At 45.9% G+C, this 27,883-nt stretch overlaps 1 protein-coding gene across 2 annotated transcripts in view; it reads left to right on the top strand.

Moving 5' to 3' along the window:
• LOC134345851 (semaphorin-4F-like) overlaps positions 1–27,883 on the top strand; it is a 174,250-nt gene that overhangs the window by 63,866 nt on the left and 82,501 nt on the right. For both annotated transcript variants that reach the window (XM_063047154.1, XM_063047153.1), the window contains exon 2: positions 22,447–22,604. In XM_063047154.1, coding sequence (XP_062903224.1) covers positions 22,447–22,604 — 158 coding nt within the window. The remainder of the gene's footprint in view (positions 1–22,446; positions 22,605–27,883) is intronic.

Below are 27,883 nucleotides of genomic sequence, written 5' to 3'. Positions count from 1 at the left end.
CAGCTCTGTGGTAGGTGTTTTACTCAGAGTAAATGATTCATTGCTGTCACATAGTCATAGAGAAGTACAGCACAGAAACAGGCCCTTCAGCCCATCTAGTCTATGCCAAATCATTTAAACTGCCTAGACCAATCGACCTGCACTTGGACCATAGCCCTCCATACCCCTACTATTTATGTATCTATCCAAGCTTCTCTTAAACTTTGAAATCGGGCTTGCATGCACCATTTGTGCTGGCAGCTCCATCCACACTCTCACCACCCTCTGAGTGAAGGAAGTTTCCCCTCGTGTTCCCCTTAACCTTCTCACCTTTCACCCTTAAGCCATGACCTCTGGTTGTCCTCCCACCCAACCATTTATTCCTTGACAAAGGAGCAAGGATGCCTTGCTGAGGTTGCACAGAGCCTTGGCGAGACTCTTGTGTGCAGTTTGCATTGATTGACCTGAAGGGAGACTGTTTTTGCATGGAGGGCGTGCAGCAGACATTTATAAGACGGTTTACTGAGACAATAGGACCGATATTGGGTGGAATACAGTACTGTGCAAACGTTTTAGGGACATGTATATTTATAGCTAGGATGACTTAGACTTTTGCCCAGTAATGTTAGCATGGGGTGGAGAGCGAGTTTGTAAATCTCGTGGGAGTAAAGGGTGTTGGGAATGGTGAGGGTGGAGTGCCATGGGAGGGGTGAGGGACAGGTGGCAGTGGAGGATTGCTGGGGTGGGGGGTGGACATGTGCAGCCATATCGAGCACTGAGACACCAGGCAGGGTCATTTGATTCCAAACAATTGGTTTATTGATTGTTACAGAATGTCTCTCTAGTGCTTCCTGCTCCCTCCCCTCTCCCTTCCCCTTTTCCCAACCATGATTCCCCTCTCCCTGCCCCCTTCCCACTCTCAGTCTGCAAGAGAGACCCATGTAGACTTATCATAGGTCATAAAATCTGTTTTTTTTTGCTCCAACAGTACAGTGCAATACATCCAATACAGTGGCACCTGATTAGTTCCAAGGGTTTAGATGGGGCAGAATTTGTTAAGTGTGTCCAGGATGGATTCCTGTCACAGTATGTGGACAGGCCGACCAGGGGGAATGCCATACTAGATCTAGTACTAGGTAATGAACCGGGTCAGGTCACAGATCTCTCAGTGGGTGAGCATCTGGGGGACAATGACCACTGCTCCCTGGCCTTTCTAATTATCATGGAAAAGGATAGAATCAAAGAGGACAGGAAAATTTTTAATTGGGGAAAGGCAAATTATGAGGCTATGAGGCTAGAACTTGCGGGTGTGAATTGGGATGATGTTTTTGCAGGGAAATGTACTATGGACATGTGGTCGATGTTTTGAGATCTCTTGCGGGATGTAAGGGATAAATTTGTCCCGGTAACGAAGATAAAGAATGGTAGGGTGAAGGAACCATGGGTGACAAGTGAGGTGGAAAATCTAGTCAGGAGGAAGAAGGCAGCATACATGAGGTTTAGGAAGTAAAGATCAGATGGGTCTATTGAGGAATATAGGGAAGCAAGAAAGGAGCTTAAGAAGGGGCTGAGAAGAGCAAGAAGGGGGCCTTGGCAAGTAGGGTAAAGGAAAACCCAAAGGCATTCTTCAATTATGTGAAGAAAAAAAGGATGACAGGAGTGAAGGTAGGACCGATTAGAGATAAATGTGGGAAGATGTGCCTGGAGGCTGTGGAAGTGAGCGAGGTCCTCAATGAATACTTCTCTTCAGTATTCACCAATGAGAGGGAACTTGATGATGGTGAGGACAATATGAATGAGGTTGATGTTCTGGAGCATGCTGATATTAAGGGAGAGGAGGTGTTGGAGTTGTTAAAATACATTAGAACAGATAAGTCCCGGGGGCCTGACGGAATATTCCCCAGGCTGCTCCACGAGGCGAGAGAAGAGATTGCTGAGCCTCTGGCTAGGATCTTTATGTCCTCGTTGTCCACGGAAATGGTATCGGAGGATTGGAGGGAGGCGAATGTTGTTCCCTTGTTCAAAAAAGGTAGTAGGGATAGTCCAGGTAATTATAGACCAGTGAGCCTTACATCTGTCGTGGGAAAGCTGTTGGAAAAGATTCTTAGAGATAGGATCTATAGGCATTTAGAGAATCATGGTCTGATCAAGGACAGTCAGCATGGCTTTGTGAAGGGCAGATCATGTCTAACAAGCCTGATATAGTTCTTTGAGGAGGTGACCAGGCGTATAGATGAGGGTAGTGCAGTGGATGTGATCTATATGGATTTTAGTAAGGCATTTGACAAGGTTCCACACGGTAGGCTTATTCAGAAAGTTAGAAGGCATGGGATCCAGGGAAGTTTGGCCAGGTGAATTCAGAATTGGCTTGCCTGCAGAAGGCAGAGGGTGGTGGTGGAGGGAGTACATTCAGATTGGAGGATTGTGACTAGTGGTGTCCCACAAGGATCTGTTCTGGGACCTCTACTTTTCGTGATTTTTATTAACGACCTGGATGTGGGGGTAGAAGGGTGGGTTGGCAAGTTTGCAGACGACACAAAGGTTGGTGGTGTTGTAGATAGCGTAGAGGATTGTCAAAGATTGCAGAGAGACATTGATAGGATGCAGAAGTGGGCTGAGAAGTGGCAGATGGAGTTGAACCCGGAGAAGTGTGAGGTGGTACACTTTGGAAGGACAAACTCCAAGGCAGAGTACAAAGTAAATAGCAGGATACTTGGTAGTGTGGAGGAACAGAGGGATCTGGGGGTACATGTCCACAGATCCCTGAAAGTTGCCTCACAGGTGGATAGGGTAGTTAAGAAAGCTTATGGGGTGTTAGCTTTCATAAGTCGAGGGATAGAGTTTAAGAGTCGCGATGTAATGATGCAGCTCTATAAAACTCTGGTTAGGCCACACTTGGGAGTATTGTGTCCAGTTCTGGTCACCTCACTATAGGAAGGATGTGGAAGCGTTGGAAAGGGTGCAGAGGAGATTTACCAGGATGCTGCCTGGTTTAGAAAGTATGCATTATGATCAGAGATTAAGGGAGCTAGGGCTTTTCTCTTTGGAGAGAAGGAGGATGAGAGGAGACATGATAGAGGTGTACAAGATAATAAGAGGAATAGATAGAATGGATAGCCAGTGCCTCTTCCCCAGGGCACCACTGCTCAATACAAGAGGACATGGCTTTAAGGTAAGGGGTGGGAAGTTCAAGGGGGATATTAGAGGAAGGTTTTTTACCCAAAGAGTGGTTGGTGCGTGGAATGCACTGCCTGAGTCAGTGGTGGAGGCAGATACACTAGTGAAGTTTAAGAGACTACTAGACAGGTACATGGAGGAATTTAAGGTGGGGGCTTATATGGGAGGCAGGGTTTGAGGGTCGGCACAACATTGTGGGCCGAAGGGTCTGTACTGTGCTGTACTATTCTATGTTCTATGTTCTATAAAATCACTACAGTACTGTGCAAAATGTCTTAGGCACCCTAGTTATGTATACGTATGTGCATAAGACTTTTGCAGAGTACCGTACAAGAGGTTAGAAGAATGAAGGTGTATGTTGTGAAAACTGATGAGATATAAGCAGGACTGGACCTGCTGGAGAGGGGCAAGATGTTTCTGTTGGCTTAGGTATCTGTAACCAGAAAGATGGCACCAGCAAACACCACCACCACGGGCAACATCCTCCAGATGGTTCACAAAATTACTACTTCCACTTCTTTTACGTCTTCTTTTTCTTTCAAATGTGGTTCTGCTACTGTTTGAGCCTGTGATCTACAGTTTGATAGTCCGTTTATGGACCGATTGAGTGATCTGGCGCTTGCTGTCTCCAAGAGGCTTTGAGTGAAGCATGTGGACGGAAGACCAGGAGCCTCTGAGACGGGGCGTGAGCCCATGATTGACTCCATTTCTCGGCAATTAAAGATTGAAAATATCGATGCGGGTGCGGAAGGCGAACGAGTGTCGTCACTGCCCCGCTCGATACTGCCGGAGGAACATGTCTGCGTGTGGTGGTCTCTCCCTCTCACTCACTGCTCCCAAAGTAAAGTCCCTGCATTAGAATGGTCTCTCACTTGGCGCCAGAATTTCTTGGTTTGCAATTTGTGGAGTGGACTGTAGTTCACATTATATATTTCTGGTTTCTGGTGCTCCTTTATCTGTTGCTATTTTGGGCGCCTTTGAATCGGGATGGCTTGCAGATGACGAAAACTGAGCTGAACTGTACATGGACTCTTTCGATTTTGAGTTTTGTATTCTGTGTTTTTCACTTGTTTTTTTTTGTTACTGTTTGCATGTTTATTTTTGCCTGTGGGGTGGGGGGTGGGGGGTGGGGGGTGGGGGGTTCGATGCTTTTCTTTGAACGGGTTGCATGGTTTTCTTTGTTTTGTTGCTGTCTGTGGAGAAGACGAATCTCAGGGTTGTATACTGTATACTTTCTTTGAACCCTTGTCTGCTTCGAGAACTGGTCTGTGCCATTTAGAACTAAGAGCACAAGAAATTTCTTCGTCGGTAGGGTAAAGGCAGTCGAGATTAAATCAGAACTAGTCTGACAATTGTTCTGTCCAGGACTGCAAGAAAACTGCAGAGCGTTCCGAACACAGTTCAGTCTATCACAGAAACGAGCCTCCCCTTCATAGGGACTGTCTACACGTCCTGCTGTCTTGGGAAAGCAGCCAATGTTATCAAAGGCCCCCTCCCACCCCTTATCGTCCCATCCTAGGGTAGGAGGACAAAAGATTGAACGTGCACGAAGAGCTCAAGGACAGCTTCTATCCTGTGAATTTTAGACGATTATGCATTAAAGGTGAACTCTTTACCTCACAATCTAGCTTGTCACAGCCCTTGCACTTTCACCCTTGGCCGAATTGAGGCACCGGCCTAAGAGTGGATTGAAGCAGCTGAGCCCAGGTCTGAGAGCAAGAAATGATCTAAGATTCGGACGATCTGAGTGCCGGGCCAGATTGAAAAGGTCAGGGTGTCAGGGCCAGAGGTGAGAGATAGGCCGGTTCAGCTTGCTGCTTCGCGATATTTACTTGGTTCTGTGCTGAACTGAGACTGTGACCTGCAACTAACAGGCTCCTGAATCCGCTGCAGTGATGCCTAGCTTTTCGTCTGTGAATTCACTTTCGTGAATTTCAGATCTGAATATGATTTGCTTACTTTTGATTTTTTTTTCTCTCTGCATGTTGAGTGTTTGTCAGTCTTTTTTAAAAATAGGTTCTATTGGGTTTCTTTGTTTTGTGGCTATCTGTAAGGAGACATCACCAGGTCTCCAAAGTATACATACTTTGATAATAAATATACTTTGAACTTTATTGTCTGCTTGCATTGCCTTTCTGTCTAACTGTAACACTGCATACTGCATTTTTGGTCTAGCTTGATATACATATTTTGTGAAATGCTGTGTATGGATGTCATACAAAATGTTTTCCACTGTAGATGTGACAACAATAAACATCAGTAATGGAGTAATCGGTAATATGTTCAAGTCAGAACACAAGAGAATCTGCAGATGCAACTGAAGAACTCAACAGACTCTTCCCCCTTCTCCCCCTCTCTCTTTTTCAATTCCACTTTCTGGTTCCCTCATATGCCTCTTCCCTTCTTCTCACCTCCCGATCATCTCCCTCTGTGTCCCTCTATCCCATGGTTCTCTTTACTCCAATCAGATTCCACCTTTAGCCTTTTACTTTTCCCACTGATCATATTCCAGCTTCATTCTTCATCCACCTCCCCCCTCAGCTGGCCTCACCTATCCCTGCCAGCTTGTACTCCTTCCCCTCCCCTTATCCTCTTCCCTTTTCAGTCCTGATGAAGGACCTCGGCCCGAAGCGTCGACTCTTGACTGCTCTCCGTAAATGCTGCCTGACCTGCCGAGTTCCTCCAGCATTTGGTATGTTATTCCAGAAGGAGGTAGATGTGCTGCACTTCCAAAAGTGGTGAAGGCAGAAGTGGATGATTGAATGTGATTGCCCAAGTGGCCTACTTATGCTCCTATTGTCTGAATCATCTTAGACTTCCTCTTCTTTCTGCCTGTGCTTCCATCTACATTACTGAAAGGACTATTAGGCATTGAGCTGTTTGGGAAATGCTTTGTATAATTAGCAATATGTCTGCATTTGCATAGTGTTACTCCAAGCCATTGGATTGCAAAGTGGTGATTCTTCTCTGCCAAAGGAGGTGTAAGGCGCTCCTTCCCTCTGTTAGCCTGCAGGTCACCCTTGGGCAAGGTATAGCACCTGCTTAGCCCCACACCTACCCACCCCCCCCCCCCAGTCAGGGTTATGTGAAGCCATGGGGGCAGGTGGTGGATGGTATGAGTACCTGGTGCAGATCACAAGTCCTGGTTATGTGACCACTGACGCCAAGCAGACAATCTCTGAAGATAATGGCTGGGGTCACCCATCTTGTAAAGACACTGTCCAGAAGAAGGCAATGGCAAACCACTTCTGTGGAAAAATTTGCCAAGAACAATCATGGTCAAGACCATGATCACTCATGTTGTATGACACAGCACATAATAATGATGATGACTATAAGACATAAGAGGAGAATTAGGACAGTCAGTCTACTCCTCCATTCCATCATGGCTGATTTATTGTGCCTCTCAATCCCATTCTCCTGCCTTCTTCCTGTAACTTTGATGCCCTGACTAATCAAGAACCTATCAACCTCTGCTTTAGATATACCCAGTGATTTGGCCTCCACAGCCACATGTGGCAATGAATTCCACAGATTCACCAGCCTCTGGCTAAAGAAATTCCCTTTCATTTCTGTTCTAAATTGTTGTCCTTCTATTCTGAGCCCTCTGGTCCTAGGCTCCCGCACCATAGGAAACATCCTCTTCACATCCCAGAGATTTTTTTGTAATGGAAATTATCTACCAGGATCTCATCCCAATTGTTGTGTATCTCGATGTGAAGCAGTGATATAGATGCACCGTAGAAAGCATTCTTCTAGGGTGCATCACAACCTGGTATGGAAGTTGTCCTGTCCAAGACCGGAAGAAGCTGCAGAAGATCGTGAACACGGCGCAGCACATCACACAAACCAACCTTCTGTCCCTGGACTCACTTTACACCGCACGCTGTCGGAGCAGTGCTGCCAGGATAATCAAGGACACGACCCACCCAGCCAACACACTTTTCGTCCCTCTTCGCTCCGGGAGAAGGCTCAGGAGCTTGAAGACTCATATGGCCAGATTTGGGAACGGCTTCTTTCCAACTGTGATAAGACTGCTGAACGGATCCTGACCCGGATCTGGTCCGTACCCTCCAAATATCCGGACCTGCCTCTCAGTTTTTTTGCACTACCTTGCTTTCCATTTTTCTATTTTCTATTTATGATTTTATGATTTATAATTTAAATTTTTAATATTTACTATCGATTTGTAATCCAGGGAGTGAGAAGCGCAGAATCAAATATCGCTGTGATGATTGTACGTTCTAATATCAATTGTTTGGCGACAATAAATTATAAAGTATATTCACTGTAGGAATTTGCCTGGGCCCTGCACTGACCTTGGGATATGGGCACTGAGTATTTGAAAGAAGCCCAGATGGTCTCTGCGTTTTACACAAACAGAATGGGGATGAGCAGTGAGGTAACGTGTGTACCTGCTGTGCCATTCAGCAATGCCCTTCTGCCATCGAGCTACAATTCCTGCACGTCACAATACTTCCAAGTTTTGCCAAATCTGCAAATTTAGAAACCGTGGGCTTGCCAGCCAATTCTTTAACATAGGTGCAAAAAAAAAGCCAAGTTGTTCCCTGAGGAATGGTGCTATTCACTTGAAAGCAAAAGAAAAACAATTCGGGTCTTTCTGCTGCATCTTTCTTTTATTATAGCAATATTTAAGAGAGAAAAATAAACGTAAGAGGTTCTGCAGATGTTGGTAATCCAGAGCACCACTCAAAATGCTGGAGGAACTCAGGAGGTTGGGCAGCATCTATGGAAATGAGTAAACATCCGAGCTGAGTTGTCATTTTGGGCTGAGACACTTCATCAGGATAAAAACACACAAAAAAAAACAAGGAATGGAGGGTGAAAGACCACATGAAGCCATATGGAAACAACAGGAATTCTGCAGATGCTGGAAATTCAAGCAACACACATCAAAGTTGCTGGTGAACGCAGCAGGCCAAGCAGCATCTATAGGAAGAGGCGCAGTCGACGTTTCAGGCCGAGATGCTTCGTCAGGACGGTGGGGTCTCAGCCTGAAACGTCGACTGCGCCTCTTCCTATAGATGCTGCTTGGCCTGCTGCATTCACCAGCAACTTTGATGTATGTTGCTTGAATTTCCAGCATCTGCAGAATTCCTGTTGTTTGGTGAGGGAGGTGTCTGACGTGCAGTGCACCATCAGCTGGAATCAGAATCAGGTTTAATATCACTGGCATTTGTTATTTGGCAGCAGTACAATGCAGTACGTGGTGATTAAAAACTTTAAATTACAGTAAGAAGTGTGTATAGTGCAAAAAGAGAAACCGAAATAGAGGTAGTAGTGTTCGTGGGTTCAATGTCAATTTAGCAACCGGATGGCAAAGAGGAAGAAGCTGTTCCTGAAATGTTGAGTGAGCCCTTTCAGGCTCCTGTACCTCATCCCTAATGGAAGCAATGAGACCAGGGCATGTCCTGGGTGGTGGGGGTCCTTGGTGATGGATGCCATCTTTTTGAGGCATTGTTCCTTGAAGATTTCCTGGATGCTGGGGAGGCTAGTGCCCATGATGGAGCTGAGTGAGTTTATAACTTTCTGCAGTGCAGTGCCCTCCTCCTCTCCCCCCCCCCCACCCCCACACCAGACAGTGATGCAGCCAGTTAGAATGCTAGATCTTTCTGTCTCTGTCTCTGGAGACAGCTTATCCACTGATGTCATTCGCTACATCGACGACTGCATTGGCGCTGCTTCCTGCACGCATGCAGAACTCATTGACTTTATTAACTTTGCCTCCAACTTTCACCCTGCCCTCAAGTTTACCTGGTCCATTTCCGACACCTCCCTCCCCTTTCTAGATCTTTCTGTCTCTGTCTCTTGGGACAGCTTATCCACTGATGTCTACTATAAGCCTACTGACTCTCACAGCTATCTGGACTATTCCTCTTCTCACCCTGTCTCTTGCAAAAACGCCATCCCCTTCTGGCAATTCCTTCGTCTCCGCCGCATCTGCTGTCAGGATGAGGCTTTTCATTCTAGGACGAGGGAGATGTCTTCATTTTTTAAAGAAAGGGGCTTCCCTTCCTCCACTATCAACTCTGCTCTTAAACGCATCTCCCCCATTTCACGTACATCTGCTCTCACTCCATCCTCCCACCACCCCACTAGGAATAGGGTTCCCCTGGTCCTCACCTACCACCCCACCAGCCTCCGGGTCCAACATATTATTCTCCGTAACTTCCGCCACCTCCAACGGGATCCCACCACTAAGCACATCTTTCCCTCCCCCCCCTCTCTGCATTCCACAGGGATCGCTCCCTACACAACTCCCTTGTCCATTCGTCCCCTCTATCCCTCCCCACTGATCTCCCTCCTGGCACTTATCCGTGTAAGCGGAACAAGTGCTACACATGCCCTTACACTTCCTCCCTTACCACCATTCAGGGCCCCAAACAGTCCTTCCAGGTGAGGCATCACTTCACCTGTGAGTCGACTGGGGTGATATACTGCGTCCGGTGCTCCCGATGTGGCCTTTTATATATTGGTGAGACCCGACGCTGACTGGGAGACCGCTTTGCTGAACATCTACGCTCTGTCTGCCAGAGAAAGCAGGATCTCCCAGTGGCCACACATTTTAATTCCACATCTCATTCCCATTCTGACATGTCTATCCATGGCCTCCTCTACTGTAAAGATGAAGCCACACTCAGGTTGGAGGAACAACACCTTATATTCCGTCTGGGTAGCCTCCAACCTGATGGCATGAACATTGACTTCTCTAACTTCCGCTAGGCCCCACCTCCCCCTCGTACCCCAGCTGTTACTCATTTTTATGCACACATTCTTTCTCTCACTCTCCTTTATCTCCCTCTGTCCCTCTGAATATACCTCTTGCCCATCCTCTGGGTCACCCCCCCCCCCCCCGTCTTTCTCCCTAGGCCTCCTGTCCCATGATCCTCTCGTATCCCCTTTTGCCTATCACCTGTCCAGCTCTCGGCTCTATCCCTCCCCCTCCTGTCTTCTCCTATCATTTTGCATCTCCCCCTCCCCCTCCAGCTTTCAAATCCCTTACTCACTCTTCCTTCAGTTAGTCCTGACGAAGGGTCTCGGCCTGAAACGTCGACTGCGCCTCTTCCTATAGATGCTGCTTGGCCTGCTGCGTTCACCAGCAACTTTGATGTGTGTTGCATGAAGCCATATGGGATTAGTTTGGATTGGCATGTGGTGGCTGGCAGAGACATTGTGAGTCAGAGGTTTGACTGCTGTCCATGGTACATCTGTACAAATTTGTGATTGTTTTTAGTGACATACCAAATCTCCTCAAACTCCTAACTCCAAACAGGTGATGGAGATAAAGAGCAGATGATGCAGCATTGAAAAAGTAGCAGAGTTGACCCTGTATCAAAACTGGAACACAGAGAAACAATGCTGCATCATCTACACCAGGTCAGATCTTGAGGGCTGTGGCGATTTTATTTGCTTAATATGTGTCCTACAAAGTTCAGCTCCATGTGAGGTCCGTTATTCCCCAAGTGCATGCTCCAACATCTCAGAAGCCCATTCCAAGAACTGCTCAACGTCAGTAAGAGCAAGGAATTACAAAGACATAGGAGCAGAATTAGGCCATTTGTCTGCTCTGCAATTCAATCATGGCTGATCCTTTTATCCCCTCCTCAACACCACTCCCCTGCCTTCTCCCTGTAACCTTTGATGCCGTGTCCAATCAGAACCTATCAAACTTTGCCTTAAAAACACCCAACGACCTGGCCTCCACAGCTGCCTGTGGTAATAAATTCCCCAAACTCACCACCCTTTGACTAAAGAAATTTCTCCGCATCTCTGTTTTAAATGGACGCCCCTCTTTCCTGAGGCTGTGCCCTCTTCTCCTAAATGACTCCCCCACCATGGGAAGCATCCTTTCTACATCTACTCTGTCTAAGCCTTTCAGTATTCGAAAGGTTTCAATAAGATTTCTTCCCCCCCCCCCAACGCATCTTTCTGAATTCCAGCAAGTACAGACACAGAGCTATCAAACGTTCCTCATATGATGATCCTTTCATTGCCGGATCATCCTTGTGAACCTCCTTTGAACTCTCTCCTATTGGTTTTTAGAATCTCCTATAGATTTTTAAAAGTTTCCCAACCCTCTATCTTCTCGCTAATTTTCACTTTGTTGTATGTCCTCTCTTTTGTTTTTATATTAGCTTTGACTTCCCTTGTCAGCCACAGTTGTACTATTTTGCCATTTGAGTATTTCTTTGTTTTTGAAACACACGCCATTGCTGCTTTGCTGACATCCCTGCCAGGAGCTCCTTCCAATTAACTTTGGCCAACTCCTCTCTCATACTACTGTAATTTCCTTTACTCCATTGAAATACTGCTACGTCAGACTTTACTTTCTCCCTATCAAATTTTAAGTTGAACTCAGTCATATTGTGATCACTGCCTTCTAAGGGTCCCTTTACCTTAAGCTCCCTAATCGCCTCTGGTTCATTACATAACACCCAATCCTGTATAGCTGATCCCCTGGTAGGCTCTGAAAAGCTATCTCGTAGGCATTCAACAAACTCACTCTCTTGAGATCCATTACCCACTTGATTTTCCCAATTGACCTGCATGTTAAAATTTCCCTTGACCATCATAACATTGCCCTTTTGACATGCTTTTTCTACTTCCTGTTGTAATTTGTGGTCCACATCTCAGCTACTGTTGGGGAGGCCTGTATATAACTGCCATCAGGGTCCTTTACCTTGCATTTTCTTAACTCAACCAACAAGGATTCAACATCTTCCAATCCTGTAGCACATCTTTCTACTGATTTGTTGCCATTCTTTACCAGCAGAGCCAAGCCACCCTCTCTACCTATCTTCCTGTCCCTCCAATACAACATGTAACCTTGAACATTCAGATCCCAACTACAACCATCCTTCAGATACAATTTAGTGATGGCCACAACATCGTACTTGACAAACTGTAATCATGTAACAATATCATCCACCTTATTTCTTATACTCTGCATTGAGATATAACAGATTGAGTGCTGTATTTGCTACTTTTTTTGATTCTGCATCCCTATGGCTCTGATACTCACCTTGCTGGCCACCATTGTGTCCTATCATCCGCCTGCCCTTCCTGACAGTTAGTCTGCACGCTATCTTTGCTTTTTTTTTCACCATCCATCTTCACACTGGTTCTCAACCCCTGATAAATTAGTTTAAACCCTCCCTAACAGCTCTAACAAACCTGCCCACGAGAATATTGGTCCCCCTCGGGTTCAGGTGCAACCCGTCACTTTTGAACAGGTCATATCTCCCCCCGAAAGAGATCCCAATGATCCAAGAACCTGAAACCTTGCCCCTTGCACCAGCTTCTCAGCCACATATTTACGTTTGTATCTGCCAAGTCGTCCTGTTCCAACCTCACTGGTGCGTGGCACAGGCAGCAATCCAGAAATCACTAACCTGGACACGAGAAGATCTGCAGATGCTGGAAATTCAAGCAACGCACACAAAATGCTGGAGGAACGCAGCAGGCCAGGCAGCATCTATATGGAGAAGTACTGTACAGTCGACGTTTCGGGCTGGACTGCTGCGTTCCACCAGCATTTGGTGTGTGTTGCATCACTAAACTGGAGGCGCTGCTTCTCAGCTTTCTACCTAGCTCTCTAGATTCTCTCTTCAGGACCTCATTTCTTTTCATGTCATTGGTACCAATATATACCAAGACATCTGGCTGCTCCACCTCTCCCTCCAAAATGCTGTGCACACGATCCAAGGTGTCCCTGACCCTGGCACCTGAGAGGCAACATACCATCCGGGTGTCCCGTTCACATCCACAGAATCTCCTGGAGTCCCCTATCACTACAGCTCCCCTCTTCTCTCTCTTTCCCTTCTGCACCATGGACCCATGCTCAGTGCCAGTAACCTGCGCAACCCCCTGGTACCAGGGCATTACACCTGGGTTCCATGGCACTCCCCTGGGAGGTCATCCCCCACAACAGTATCCGAAACAGTATACTTATTATTGAGGGGAATGGCCACAGGGGTGGTCTGTGCTGACTGCCTATATACATTCCTATTTCTCCTGACAGTCACCCAGCTCCTCATCTCCTGCAGCTTAGGGGTGACAACTTCCCTGTAACTCTGATCGATTATCTCCTCACTCTCCCGTATAAGTCGAAGGTCATCCGGTTGCTGCGGTAGATCCCTAACGTGGTCTTCAGGGAGCTGCAGCTGGATGCATTTTATGCAGATGTAGTTCCCTGGGATACTCTGGGTCTCCCAGGATACCAGCATCCGGCATGAAGAACACACAGCAGCCATTTCCTACACGAGGTACAGTAAGAGAGAGAGAGAAACAGGGAACTTGAACAGAAACTCACCCAGAGCCAATGCCTCTTCTGAGCCTAAGCTTCCTTTGAGTCGAAGCCTGACCCTCCTACTCTCAGCACTATCCTACTCCCAACAATGGCTGCCCCGCTTGTCCCATCTGTACTTTTATTAAAATCGCTGTGCTCTGCTCCCGCTGATTGGGCCTCCAGAATGTCCGAAACCCGCAAAGCTCTTCTTTTGAACAAGCGTCGCCGACCTGCGAGAAACCTCATCGCTGTGGTTTGCTCCTGCCTCTGGTTGGGCCTCCACAATTAATTGTGGAGAGGAGGGGGCACTTGAGGGAATGCACAGCAGTGGAGAGGGTGACCAGTTCCAAGTTCCTGGGTGTCAGCGTCTCTAAGGACCGATCCTGGGCCCAACGTCTTGATGCAATTACCAAGAAAACTTGCCAGTGGCTGTATTTCAGAGCTTCAGGAGATTTGGCATGTTACCAAAGTCAGTCATAAATTTCTACAAATGTACTGTGGAGAGCATTCTTACTGGTCTGGTATGGAGGAACCACTGCACAGGGTCAGTAAAAGCTGCAGACGGTTGCAAACTCAGTCAGCTCCATCACGGGCACTAGCCTCCCCAGAATCGAGGACACCTTCAAAAGGCAATGCCTCAAAAAGGCAAATCCATCATTAAGGACCCCCAACACCCTGGACATGCCCTCTTCTCATTGCTGCCATCAGGGAGGAGGTATAGAAGCCTGAAGACACACACTCAACGTTTCAGGAACAGCTTCTTCCCCTCTGCCATCAGATCTTTGAACAGGCAATGACCCCATGTACACTCCCTCACTATTTTTGCACAGATTATTTTCTATATTATATCCATGATTAATCAAGGAAGCCACTTAATTGGGGCAACTTTTAAAGAACAAAAACTAGTGAAGAAAATAGCCGGGGTTCCTTTCATTTATTTGGGACACTGTGCCGCTTAATTGGGGCAGGGAGGTGTTGCTGAACAGTTTCTAACTAGCATCAGACAAACACGCTGGATTCAAAGTGTATTTATTATCAAAGAATGTATAAATTATACAATCTTGAGATTTCTTTGCTTAACAGGCAGTCACAAGCAAGGAATCAAAAAGAACCCAATTAGAAAAAATAAGACCACCCCCAACCCCCGCCCCAGTACCCACAGAGAAGGAGGAAATAAAAAACACAAAACAAATCAGGTATAAAAATAGAAGTGATAAACAACTACAGCATTCTGAACTAAATTGAGTCCTTCAACCCAAATCCCTGGAGCAGCCCGAAGCAGGCCCAAAGCCTCAGTATTCAGCTTTTTAAATAGCAACGGCTGCATGTATTTATGGTTTGTTATCCATTTGGGCTGATGGACGCCGATTCAAAAAGCAGTGACTTTTGATCATTTTATTTTGACTGTGCAGCAAGGCAACGAAGGCAGTCCATTATCTGCCCAAGATGTTTGCACTGATTTTGTTCATTTACAGTCAATCAAAAGAACACGGCAACAGGCACTGGGTGAATTCCTCCATCGATAAATATTAGGAACTAATACACAGTTCTATAGTACTGTAGTAATATTGGTAGTGTTCTAATTTGGTCTGTGTTTCATTTAAATATGTAATTTGTTACTTATTTAAATGATAGTTTGTCTTTTTTTTGTACCTTTTAACAATTTCCATGAAACTTCGGCTATTTGGGGCAGCCGCTTAACTGGGCCAAAATGTACTGGTCTTGATGTGTTGCAATTAACTCCGGAATCCACTATAGATACATTTTTCTTATTGTTGTGATTTATAATATATATTGTGTATTGCAGTGTACTGCTGCCACAAAACAACAAATTCCACCCCTTCTGCCAGTGATAATAAACCTGATTTTGATTCTGGTGTGGTTTAAATTGTACTTAGAAATGGGGTTGGAGAAGACAAAAGGGCTGTTTCTGATTGGGGGGTGGTGTTGGGGGGAGAACACCAATGTTGTTAAGATGGCATGATGCTTTTGAAGCCTCATTGTGGATTGAAGATTAGGGGTAGTTGTGTGAAGGCTAAACATGGAAAACGCAGAATGTTAGAACAATTAAATGTGGAATAAAGCAGATGTCGGGCATATGGAGGGGGTAGGGGTGTGGAAGGCGTGATGAAAATACCCTGCAGGTCACGCAGCCTCTGTGGTGAGGGAAAGATTGAGTCAATGTTACGGGTGGGAAACTTTGCATCTGAACTGACCACTTGTGAAATAGTTATGAAAGCTTGGGCTATCTGTGAAATTGTTAAATTGAACATGGGTCTGTGGATTGCAGTGGGTCTGTACAGTAGACGAGATGCTGTTCTTTGAGGTTACGTTCGACTGCCGGACCTGCTGATTATACCTTGCACATACTATTTTTGTTTCAGTTTTTCAATGTCTGTAATTATTTTTTTTTGTGTTTCTGTCTTCAGCTTTTTTGATTCAAACTTGCAACTTCAAAAATGTCAGTGCACTGGGGTGATAGTCAAATAGCACAGAAAAATGCTCCTCAGCCAGGCATGTGTATTCAATCTGTTACAGTTCTCTACACTAATCCCTTTTATGTGCTCCTATTGCACCAGTGCCCACTTTATAGGTACCTTTTGTTCATGGTCTTCTGCTGCAGTAGCCCGTCCACTTCAAGGTTCAATGTGTTGTGTGTTCAGAGATGCTCTTTTGCACACCACTGTTGTATCGTGTGGTTATTTGAGTTACTGTCGCCTTCCTGTCAGCTTGAACCAGTCTGCCTGTTCTCCTCCGTCCCCTCTCATTAACAAGGCGTTTTCACCCACAGAGCTCCCCTTCACTTGATGTTTTTCTGTTTTTTTTTGCACGGTTCTTTGTAAATACCAGAGGTCATGGGTTAAGAACATAAGAAATAGGGGCAAGAGTAGGCCATCGAATTTGTTCCACCATTCAATAAGACCATGGCAGATATGGCCAAGGGATAGATTGAAGGGTGAAAGGTGAGAAGTTTAAGGGGAACATTAGGGGAAACTTCTTCACTCAGAGGGTTGTCAGAGTGTGGAGAGTGTGTATGCGAGTGCGATTTCAACGTTTAAGTGAAGTTTGGGTAGATACATGGATGGTGGTGGGTATGGAGGGCTATGGTCCCAGTGCAGGGTGATGGGACTGGACAGTTTAAATGGTTCGGCATGGACGAGATGGGCCAAAGGGCCCGTTTCTGTGCCATACGTTTCTATGACTCTATGACCTTTGCCTCTCGTCTTTGACACCCCTAGCATGAGATTTTTACTATCTGTTCATCTGTTCCCTTCACAGTTTTGTATACCTCTGTCAAGTTGCCTCACAGCCTCCTCTACTCCAGAGAAAACCAACTCAGCCCGTCCAGGTTCTCCACATCAGGGCTTTGTACTGGAGAGAAATTGGAAGGAAATGGCAATTCCATAAGGTTATTGCCCTCCTTGTTGGCCTGCAGGTTTGCAAAGGGCTCTCATGTCATCCTTAAAGAATAACTGGAATGCATTGTTTCAGTGGCCCACTTGTGAAGGGAATGGATGTTCAGGGTGCCAATGAGTCCCAATATAGTTGCCGTAAATGGATATATTACCTAGATTCACATCTTGCACAAGGAAGGTGGTAATGGTTGTTGAAGGTTTAATTTCAGCCACAGGGCTTTGTAAATAATATTCACAGTGCAATTGTAAGGCAAGTTTCATCACTGGCCCTTCCAGTAGTCCAGTGGTTGATTGGAGGTCCAGATTGAAGCCTGACGGCAGATCGGAGGGTCCAGATTGAAGCCCGAAGGCCAATCAGAGGGTTCAATTGAAGTCCAAAGGACGACTGCTAGTTCGGATTGAAGCCTCAAGGCTGAAGGAAGGAGAACCAAATGATTATCGGTGGTCCAGATTGATGCCTGAAGAATTGTTGGAGTCCAGATTAAAGCCTGAGGATGATTGGCGGGCTGGATTGAAGCTTGAAGGCTGATCGAAGGTCCAGGTTGAAGTGCAAAGGCTGATCGGCAGTTTGGATTGAAGCTCAAGTGGCTGATCGGAGGTCCGGATTGAAGGATATTTGGATGTCCGGTCGAGGGCTGCTGGCTAGAGCCCCAAGACTGCGAATCTCTGCGAGTTCGCTCGGAAAGACGGGGCCCAGTGCCTGAGAATCCTCAAGTCCATTGGAGACTGGAGGCCGAAGACAGCCTGTCCTGGGGGTGAGAGGACTGCGTATGTCTGTGAGTGGGTGGGTGGGTGGGAGTGAGGGAGGGAGCAACGGGTCTTGGTTTGCTGCTGTTGTTCTGCTGAGCATTGTGGGCATGTAATGTTGGCACCAGAATGTGTGGTGACACTTGTGTGTGTTGGTTGTTAACAGAAATGACACATTTCGCTGTGTGTTTCTGTGTTGATATGATAAATAAATGTGAATCTGAATCAGAATTATGGATCTTTGTAACATAATCAAGTACTGTTTGTTTGCAACTCTTCAGCCAATGAGAGAGACTGCTTCATTGAAAGCTGACCATTCGTACTTGGGCTTGTGTTGGGAAACATGCGTGCACTGCAAATAACAGTTCATGGTCACCTTAGAAAGTCTAGAAATAGAAAAGCAGCATTTTATACGAGAAAATTAAACGTTTCAGGTCATCAGAACTAGCAGTTCTAAAGCTACTAAAATTTTGAGACACAAGCCATTCGGCCCATCGAGTCTGCTCTGCCATTTCATCATGGCCGATTCATTTCCCTCTCAACCCCATTCTCCTGCGTTCACCCAAAACCTTTGATGCCCTGACTGATCAGCCACTGCTTTAAGTATACTCAATGATTTGATCTCCACAGCCCAGAGCCATCAAATGCTCCTCATATGTTAACGCTTTCGTTCCCACAGTCATTCTCGTGAACGTCCTCCGAACCCTCTCCAAGGTCAATGTAACTTTTACTTTTACTTATTCAGAGATCGCTCGCGGCCCGCTGAGCCACACTATACAGCAGCCCCCGAAAACCCTGATTTAACCCTAACCTAATCACGGGACAATTTACAATGACCAGTCAACCCACCCTTCGGACTGTGGGAAGAAACCAGAGCAACTGGGGAAAACACACGCATGTCATGGGGAGAACATACAGAGGCTCCTTACAGGGCTGTGTAGTGTCGCATTAACCACCACGCTACTGTGGCACACATTTCCTTTTCTTTTTTTCTGGCGTGTGCCTGCGTGCGTGCGAATCTGTGCGTGTCCGTGACGATGTCTTTTTCATGGCTTTTACAAGGCGCGGAGCGAGAGAGAGACTGGCACTCCTCACACAGATATTTTCACAGTATTTTCCCTTTTTATTTTACGAGGTCGAGTTGCGATCTCGACACTCAACCCGGCACGGATGGAAAGCGTACTCGGGAGCGGACCCGACTGGTTTCGAACCCGGGAACCTCCGCTCCCAGGTCCGGTGCTGATGTCACTGCGCCACCAGCCGGCCCGGCATACATTTTCTTACATAAGAGGTTCAAAATGGCTGACAATTCTCCAAGTGCGGACTGACCGATGCCTCAGAAGCCTCAGCATTAAATCCTTGCTTTTATATTCCAGTCCTTCTCGAAATTGCTAGTCTCTATTTTTATAATTGCTTGTGGTTTTCCCCCTGTGATCCCGCATTCTGTGAAGACACATACAAAATATTCTGAAATTATAAACTTGCATTTCTGGATTGTTTAAAGGTCTGTTTCGCTAATCAAAATGGATAAAAGAAAACATCATGAGTAATTCTTTATGTCTTCCTGTCCACTCTGTCCATGCCAATCTTCTAGTCCTCAGAGAGTGGAGAGTGCCTGGAATATGCTGCCCAGGATGGCGGTAAAGGCAGATACATTAGGGACTTTGTAGAGACTTTTAGATGGGCATGTCCTCCAAGCAGATCACAACCTTGTCATTGGGTTTGGAGGCTTGCATGTCTCGATGATCCAAAGAGATAAGTTGGCCAGAGTCGGCGCTCTATGCTTTGACTCTTGGTAGGGTCACCCATGCCAGACAGGTCAAAGGGTAGAGGACACTGGTCCTCCCAGATTTGGAGGTTCAGCTCAGGGCTAACAACCTTGACTGGTCAGAAACAATTGTCACAGAAACAGCAATGAGGAATCCTTCTATATCTGTGTGCGACAGTGTGGACAGACAGAAATGGAGGACCTTTGTTGCTGCCCGAAACACCAGTGGCATAACGGGCAGTAAGTTTGATAGGCACAGGAATGTGAGGGAAATGGAAGGATATGGATATTGTGTAGGCAGAGGGATTAGTTTAGATTACTAATTTAATTGGTTCGGTACAGCATTGTGAGCAGAAGGGCCTGTTCCTGTGTGGTACTGTTCTGTGTACTTGTCCATATTAACCCTACCTGCTGGTACCTGGTCTGCAGCCTAGGTAGTTCAAGTATTTGCTTACTTTGGCCTGTCACCCCCACTGGGGCATAGGCCTTTGCCAGCAGCTCGACAGAGTGCCCCAGCCTGGGTCAGTCCTTCATGCTGTCCCCAGGTGTAGCCCATCGAAGATCCCTCCTCTCCCAGGAATAAAGCCTCAGGAGCTTCTGCTGCCGTTTCTGTAGCTCTGGGATTTCACGGGATGGGGTTGCTAGCCCCATATCCAACACTGCTCCTTTCACAGCTAGGCTTGGGACCATCCATACTGGAGTTAAATACTGAAGCACAGGAGATTCTGCAGGGTGTTGGACATCCAGAGCAACACACACAAAATGCTGGAGGAACTCAGCAGGTGAAATGAGTAAAGAGTTAATGTTTCAGGCCAGGACACTTCAATAGGGTGAAGTACTTGTTACAAATGAAACGGTTAGCTTATGAGGAGCATTTGATGTCTCTGGGCTTGTACTCACTGGAGTTTAAAAGAATGAAGGTAGATCTCATTGAATATTGAAAGGCCTAAATAGAGTGGATGTGGAGAGGTTGTTTCCTATAGTGGGGGAGTCCAGAGCCAGAGCTCGCAGCCTTAGAATAGAGGAATGTCCATTTGGAACAGAGATAAGGAATAGCTTGTTTAGCCAGAGGGTGGTGAATCTGTGGAATTCATTGCCAGAGAAGACTGTGCAGACTAAGTCATTGGGTTTATATAAGGTGGATGTTGATAGCTTCTTGATTAATCAGGGTGTCAAAGGTTAGAGGGAGAAGTCAGGAGACTGAAGTTGAGAGGAACAGTAAATCAGCCATGATAAATAGCAGAGCAGACTCGATGGGCCGAATGTCCTACTTCTGCTCCTCTGTCTTATGGTCTTATACTGGTTTAGAGCCTTGTTAAATGTTATGAATATCTTGAGCTCCAACACTCTCTCCCACAATTCTTTCCAAACTGTAACTGTCCCCTGTGTGGGGCAATGAGAATGTTCCTTGGATCTCCTTTAACCTTAAACCTCTGCCCTCTGGTTTCACACACATCTGCTGTAGGGGAAACTTATGCCGTCTTCCTCATCTGTACCCCTCATTATATTGGACGCTTCTATTGGGTTTCCTGCCTTAACTTAGATCAGAGAATCATAGAGCACTGTAGCACGCAGACAGGCCCTTCAGCCCGTCTAGTCTGTGCTAAACCGTTCATCTGCCTCGTCCCATCAACCTGCACCCCGACCAATAGAATCATAGAACACTCTGCTCCAAAGGAACCAAAAACAGCCTATTGGCTCTTTCTGTAAAACTCCTTGTCTACACTAACTGGCCTTTTGTGATGACTTGCAACTGGCCTCTGAACCCGCTTGATTTCAAGAACAATTTGGAACAGGTACTGAATGCCAAGTTTGTAACTAATAGCCACAATCAATGAAATGCACTGAGCCTGCACTTTATTGGGCACCTCCTTTACCGAATAAAGTGACTACTGAGTGCATGTTTGTGGTCTTCTGCTGCTGTAGCCCATCCACTTCAAGCCTCGGTGTGTTGTGCATTCAGAGGTGCTCTTCTGCACACCACTGTTGTAATCTGTGGTTATTTGAGTTACTGTCACCTTCCTGTCAGCTTGAACCAAACTGGGCATTCTCCTCTGACCTCTCTCATTAACTTGGCATTTCCCCCCACACAACTGCCCGTCACTGGATGGCTTTCGTTTATCGCACCATTCTCTGTAAACTCTAGAGCACAAGTTATCAACCTGGGGTCCCGGACCCCTTGGTGAACGACGGAGGTCCACGGCATAAAAAAGGCTGGGAACCCCTGTGACAGAGACCGTGCCAGGAGATCAGTTGTTTCTGAGATACTCAAACTGCCCCGACTGGCACCAACAATTGTTCCATGGTCAACGTCACTTTGACCACTTTCCTAACCCATTCTGATGTTTGGTCAGAATAACAACTGAACCTCTTGACCATGTCTGCATGCTTTTCTTTGCATTGAGTTGCTGCCACATGATTGGCTGATTAGATGTTTACATTAACGAGCAGGTGGACAGGTGTACCTAATAAAGTGGCCACTGAGTGTGAGTGTACTTAACAAAAAGTCCAGGATATTTGTTACTGGGAAAAAAAAATCAGCGCTGTGGGCTCCACTGCCAACGAGCTCTCTTCTATCCTAAATTGAAAGTATTTTGACCACCCATTCACCGACACTCACTCCATCAGAATACAACAGTACTGTATGAAAGTTGTCCAGAAACTGCATTGCAGCAGACAGTGGGGGCTCTACCATGGTTAAATTGTTACAGGATACAGATTTGCATTTTATTTAAGCCTGAAGCTTCAGGCCTTTTTTTAATAGCAGAATGATACCGTTCCCACCACCGACTGTAAGGAGTTTGTACCTTCTCGCCGTGACTGCCTGGGTTTCAGCCGCGTGCTCCGATTTCCTCCCACAGTCCAAAGACGCACCGGTTGGTAGGTTGGTTGGTCATTGTAAATTGTCCCATGATTAGGCGAGGGTTAACTCAGTGGTGGCTGGGCGGTGCGACTCGAAGGGCCTGTTCCATGCTGTATCTCAATACATAAATAAATAGTTAATAAAAAGATCATATTTTAACATTTCAATGTGTTTCTTTTGTTTTCAGAGCTTCAACAACTGACATCAATGCGAAGCTTTCTGAAGGACAGTGATAACACTTTTAACAGCTTTTTGGTGGATGAACCACATAACCGCTTTTATGTGGGAGCAAATAATACGATCTATGTGCTCAATTTGACTTCCGTGGACCAGGACCTATTTACGGTAATTTCACCACAAGCATAGCTGCGAGATGTTTTCTTGTGTGGTTTAAAAAATCTCTTTGTAGCATAGTTTTTGTAGTGTCCTGACAAAGGGTATCAGCATGAAATGTCGACTCTTTATTCCTTTTATAGATTTTGCCTGACCTGCAGAGTTCCTCCAGCATTCTGTGGGTGTGCGTTGCTCTGGATTTCCAGCATCTGCAGAATCTCTTGTGTTTAAAATTAATGATTGCATTCACTTAAAGGGGGTCAAATTATTTGAATCTCGTGAATCCAAACTGCATGGTGTGGTTAGCTCTGCATGGGAGATGGGGAGGGACTGGATTAGAGAGTGAGATGTGGCTTATATGGACAGGATGTTTACCATTGTGGGGGAATCTAAGACCAGAGGACACTGCCTCAAATTAGAGGGGTGTCCTTTTAGAATGGAGATGAGGAGGAATTTCTTTAGCCAGAGAGTGGTAAATCTGTGAAATTCTTTACCATACATGGCTGTGGAGGCCGAGTCATTGGGTATATTTAAGGCAGGGTTGATAGATTCGTGATTAGTTTGGGCATGAAGGGACACGGGAAGAAGTCAGGAGGTTGTGGCTGAGAAGGAAATGAATCAGCAATGATGAAATGGTGGAGCAGACTCGAGGGGCCAAATAGCCTAATTCTGCTCCTTTATCTTATGGTCTTAAGATCTTACAGTCTTATAGTTGCTCTTAAATATGTAGATGATCATGGACTTTCCATAGCCATAATTGTTCTTTGCAAATGTTTCTACAGAAGTGGTTTGCAATTGCCCTCTGCTGGGCAGAGTCTTTACAAGACGGGTGACCCCAGCTATTATCAATACTCTTCAGAAATTGTCTGCCTGGTGTCAGTGGTCGCATAACCAGGACTGGTGATCTGCACCAGCTGCTCGTACGACCATCCACCACCTGCTCCCATGGCTTCACATGACCCTGATCGGGTAGGGGGGGTGCGGTTTAAGTGAGGTGCTACATCTTGCCCGAGGGTGACCTGCAGGCCAGTGCAGGGAAGGAGCACCTTACACCTCCTTTGGTAGAGACGTATCTCCACCCTGTCACCCAAGTAATCCAATGGCCACTTTAAGTAAAGGAAAAGGGAAACATGGATCAGAACAGCAACACATAGTGTGCTTTTACAGAGAAAGTAACTACACATTTAAAGGTTTTTGGACACTTCATTAAGAATGAAGTTAAAACAACGAGCCTGGAGTTTTCGACTGATGATCCTGTATTTATGGAGTGAAGCCTATTCATTTATATCAATTATACTGGACAGCACGTTTGTTTCAGAAAGCCGCATCTCCTTCTCCAGCATTTTGTGTGTTCCCGTCACCCTAGCAGGGATAGGATTCCTCTTGTCCTCACCTACCACCCCACCAGCCGCAGCGTCCAGTGCATAATTCTTCGCAACTTTTGCCATCTCCAGCAGGATCCTCCACCAAGCCCACCTTTCTCTACTACCCAACCCCCCCCCCACTTTCTGCTTTCCACTGGGATCGCTCCCTACACAACTCCCTTGTCCAGTCGTCCCTCCCCACTGAACTTTCCCCTCCTGATGCTATCCTTGCAAGTGGAATAAGTGCTACACCCGCCCCCACGCCTCCTCCCTCACTACCATTCAGGGTCCAAAACGGTCCTCCCAGGTGAGGTAGCTCTTTACCTGTGAGTCTGTTGGGATCATATACTGTGTCTGGTGCTCCAGATGCAGCCTCCTGTATTTTGGTGAGACCCGAAGTAGATTGGGAGACCGCTTCGCTGAGCACCTAAGTTCCGACCGTCAGAAAAAGTGGGATCACTCAGTGGTCACCCATTTTAATTTCACTTCCCATTCCCATTCCGATATGTCCATCCTCCACTGTCACAATGAGGCCACACTCGGGTTGGAGAAACAAGACCTTGTATTCCATCTGAGTAGCCTCTAACCTGATGGCATGAACTTCAATTTCTTGAACTTCTGGTAATGCCCCTCCTTCTCCTTCACCATTCCCCATCCCCTTTTACCCTCGCTCACCTTATCTCTTTGCCTGCCCATTGCCTCCCTGTGGTGCTCCTCTCTCCTTTTCTTCCATGTCCTTCTGTCCTCTCCTGTTAGATTCCCCCTTCCCCCGCACAGTATCTCTTTCACCAATCTACTTCACAGCTCTACTTTACCCCCCCCCACCGGTTTCTCCTATCACCTTGTGTTTCTCCCTCCCCTCCCCCCAGCCTTTACCTCTACTCCTCATCTTTTTTCTCCAGTCCTGCCCAAGAGTCTCGGCCCGAAATATCAACTGTACTCTTTTTCATAGATGCTGCCTGGCCTGCTGAGTTCCTCCAGCGTTTTGTGTGTGTGTGTTTTTCAAAAGTATTGCTTCCTCAGAAATATTTTTGTTTCTCATAGACTGTTTGAAGCTGAACGCAGATGTAGTTTCAGACTACCTGTATCACGTAAGAACTTGGAGAAATAAGAAATTAACATTTATTGAATATAATGCATTTAATTGTATAACAGTGCTGATGTTTTACAATAGTTTAACTAAGCTAAAAATGTTTTGTTGATTATTTTCATTTGTGTCTGAGGCTTCTCGCTTAAGTGTCCAACAATAATCAGCCAACATTGATGGATTCCAGTTGCCCTGATACCATTTCTCCATGAGTGCAATGTCCTGGTGAAACCTTTCACCATGCTCGTCACTGTCATTGCAAAGATTTACAGGGAAGAAGTCTGAATGGGAATATAGAAAATAAGTCTTTAGTGACATAATGCACTTCATGGTTCTGTGTTCTTCGAGCATGTTGTGCGATTTTCCTCTGGTCCCATGAGAAGTTCTTTGAATTGTCTATCATTGATAACCTGTTTGATTTGTGGATCAACAAAAAAAGCCTTCCTTAATCTTGGCGTCAGTTATTCTGACTTGAATTACGAATTGAAATAACAAATATAAACAATTTAGTCATAGTCATACTTTATTAATCCCGGGGGAAATTGGTTTTCCAAAAAGAAATGGTGAATGATTGGGAAATTTCAAGGTGATTTTCATGATTAGCAGCCAAAAATCAGTAAGGTACACCCAAAACTATTCAGGAAGCAAAATCTTTGTTGCCCAGTGTTATAATTTAGCGATACAGCACAGTAACAGGTGTCTTTGGACTGTGGGAGGAAACCAGAGCACCCGGAGGAAAACCACGTGGTCACAGGGAGAACGTATAAACTTGTTACAGACACGGGAAGGAACTGAACCCTGTAAAGCAGTGCGCTAACCACTACAGTACCCTGTCGCCCCTAAAGTTGGATATTTGTGGTAAGGGAAATCAAACTCGCCAGACTGCATCTCCAAATAGGTGATGAATTCACCATTAGCATTTGTACTTTCATGTGTACTTATTTTTTTGAAAGCTGCAACCAACGGCAACATCTTGCAGACAATCTACTAAACTACCAGATAGTTTTCTTCCTCTAAATATACTTCTTTCTCTGAACTGCGTTTGATTGCAGCCTGCAATTTCCCTTCTAAGAATGTGCCTTTGAGCAGACCGAATGATCTGGTGCTTCTGCAATCTCCTGGGGGAGTCAGCGTGGATGAGAGTGGAGAGTGCAGCCACGGCCGTCGTTGGGGTTGTTCCTGATGGCGGAACGTGAACCTGTGGTCAGCTCCATTACTCCGCACTGATTAAAATGTCGAGCAGGCTTAAAATGGTTGAGGACGAGAGCAGAGGAATGAACTCGTGTTCAGCGCTGCCTGCCTGTGTTTAACCGGTCCCTTTTCGCTGCTCCCGGCGGGAGGAAAGTGCAGGAGTCTTGGGTCCCACGCCACAAGATTCAGGACCACTGTTGCCCTGCAGCCACTGGGCTTCTGCACAGGTTCCACCCACATCAGCATTGAACGGGCTCTGCAGTTGTGGGCTCACTTTTGGGTGCTCTGCCGTGCACGTCCCATGTGTTTTAGATTACTTTCTCTGTACTATCTGTATGACTATAGCAAGTAACAACCTCTTACTCAATGCCAGCAAGACCAAGGAACTGATTGTAGACTTTAGGAGAGGGAAACCAGACGTCTATGAGCCAGTCTTTGTCAGCGGATCAGAGGTGGAGAAGGTTAACAACCTCAGATTCCTGGGGTTTCTATTTTAGAGGATCTGTTCTGGACCCATCATTTAAGTACAATTACAAAGGAAGCACGGCAGCGCCTCTACTTCTTGAGGAGTTTGCGAAGATTCAGCATGACATCTAAAACTTTGACAAACTTCACTGCAGACTCACTGTCTGAGTGCCTGCTGACTCACTGTTAGAGTGTCTGAGACTCACTGAGCACTCACTGTCTGAGTGTCTGAGACTCACTGAGGACTCACTGTCTGAGTGTCTGAGACTCACTGAGTACTCACTGTCTGAGTGTTTGCGGACTCACTGATCACTCACTGTCTGAGTGTCTGCGGATTCACAGCGCTGGAGACTCACTGTCTGAGTGTTTGCGGACTCACTGATCACTCACTGTCTGAGTGTCTGCGGATTCACATCGCTGGAGACTCACTGTCTGAGTGTCTGCGGATTCACTGAGGACTCGTTTGAGTGTCTGAGACTCTCTGAGGACTCACTGAGTGTCTGCAGGCTCACTGAGGACTTCGGACACCTGTAGGTATATTGATGAGGTACAAGCTGTCTTTAAAGAAAATGTATCACATCTGTTTTAGTAAGGATGTGATTGTATTTGGGGAACCTGCTATATTATATTTACAGTAGGTCAATTAGACATGATGCGCAAATTCTACTCAGTACTTTGGATTAAGTCCAACAACTATAATCAGAAAATTAAATTAAAATTGCTTGGTTCAACTGACTACAGCTGTTATGCTGGAGTGAATTTGCTATATATGTACAAATTAGGAACAGAAGATATTTATCAGGATACCTATTCAAGATATTTATCAGGAATACTGTGTATGAAGGGCCATTAATGTCATCAATGATCTCTCCCATCCATCGCACAATATCATTGACCCCCTACCATCAGATAGGAGGTACCGTAGCATTAGGACAAGAACTGTTAGAATTGGAAACAGCTTCTTTCCCCAGACCGTGAGACTACTGAACTCCCTGACGCTACCCAGGTCTCATCATGGATGAAGCACCAGTAATGATATACTGTTTACTTTATAACCTGCATTATAAATTAACAAATAGTAAGGTACATTTCTTTGTGGTAATATTACTTATTATGTGTGTGAGATATATGTACTGTGTTGTGTACCTTAGTCCAGAGGAGCGTTGTTTCCATATATAACCATA

The sequence above is a fragment of the Mobula hypostoma genome, chromosome 4, assembly GCF_963921235.1.
Source record: "Mobula hypostoma chromosome 4, sMobHyp1.1, whole genome shotgun sequence".
In the NCBI taxonomy this organism is placed as follows: domain Eukaryota; kingdom Metazoa; phylum Chordata; class Chondrichthyes; order Myliobatiformes; family Myliobatidae; genus Mobula; species Mobula hypostoma.
Note: the sequence above shows the minus strand (reverse complement) of the source record. Positions and strands in the feature narration are given on the sequence as shown.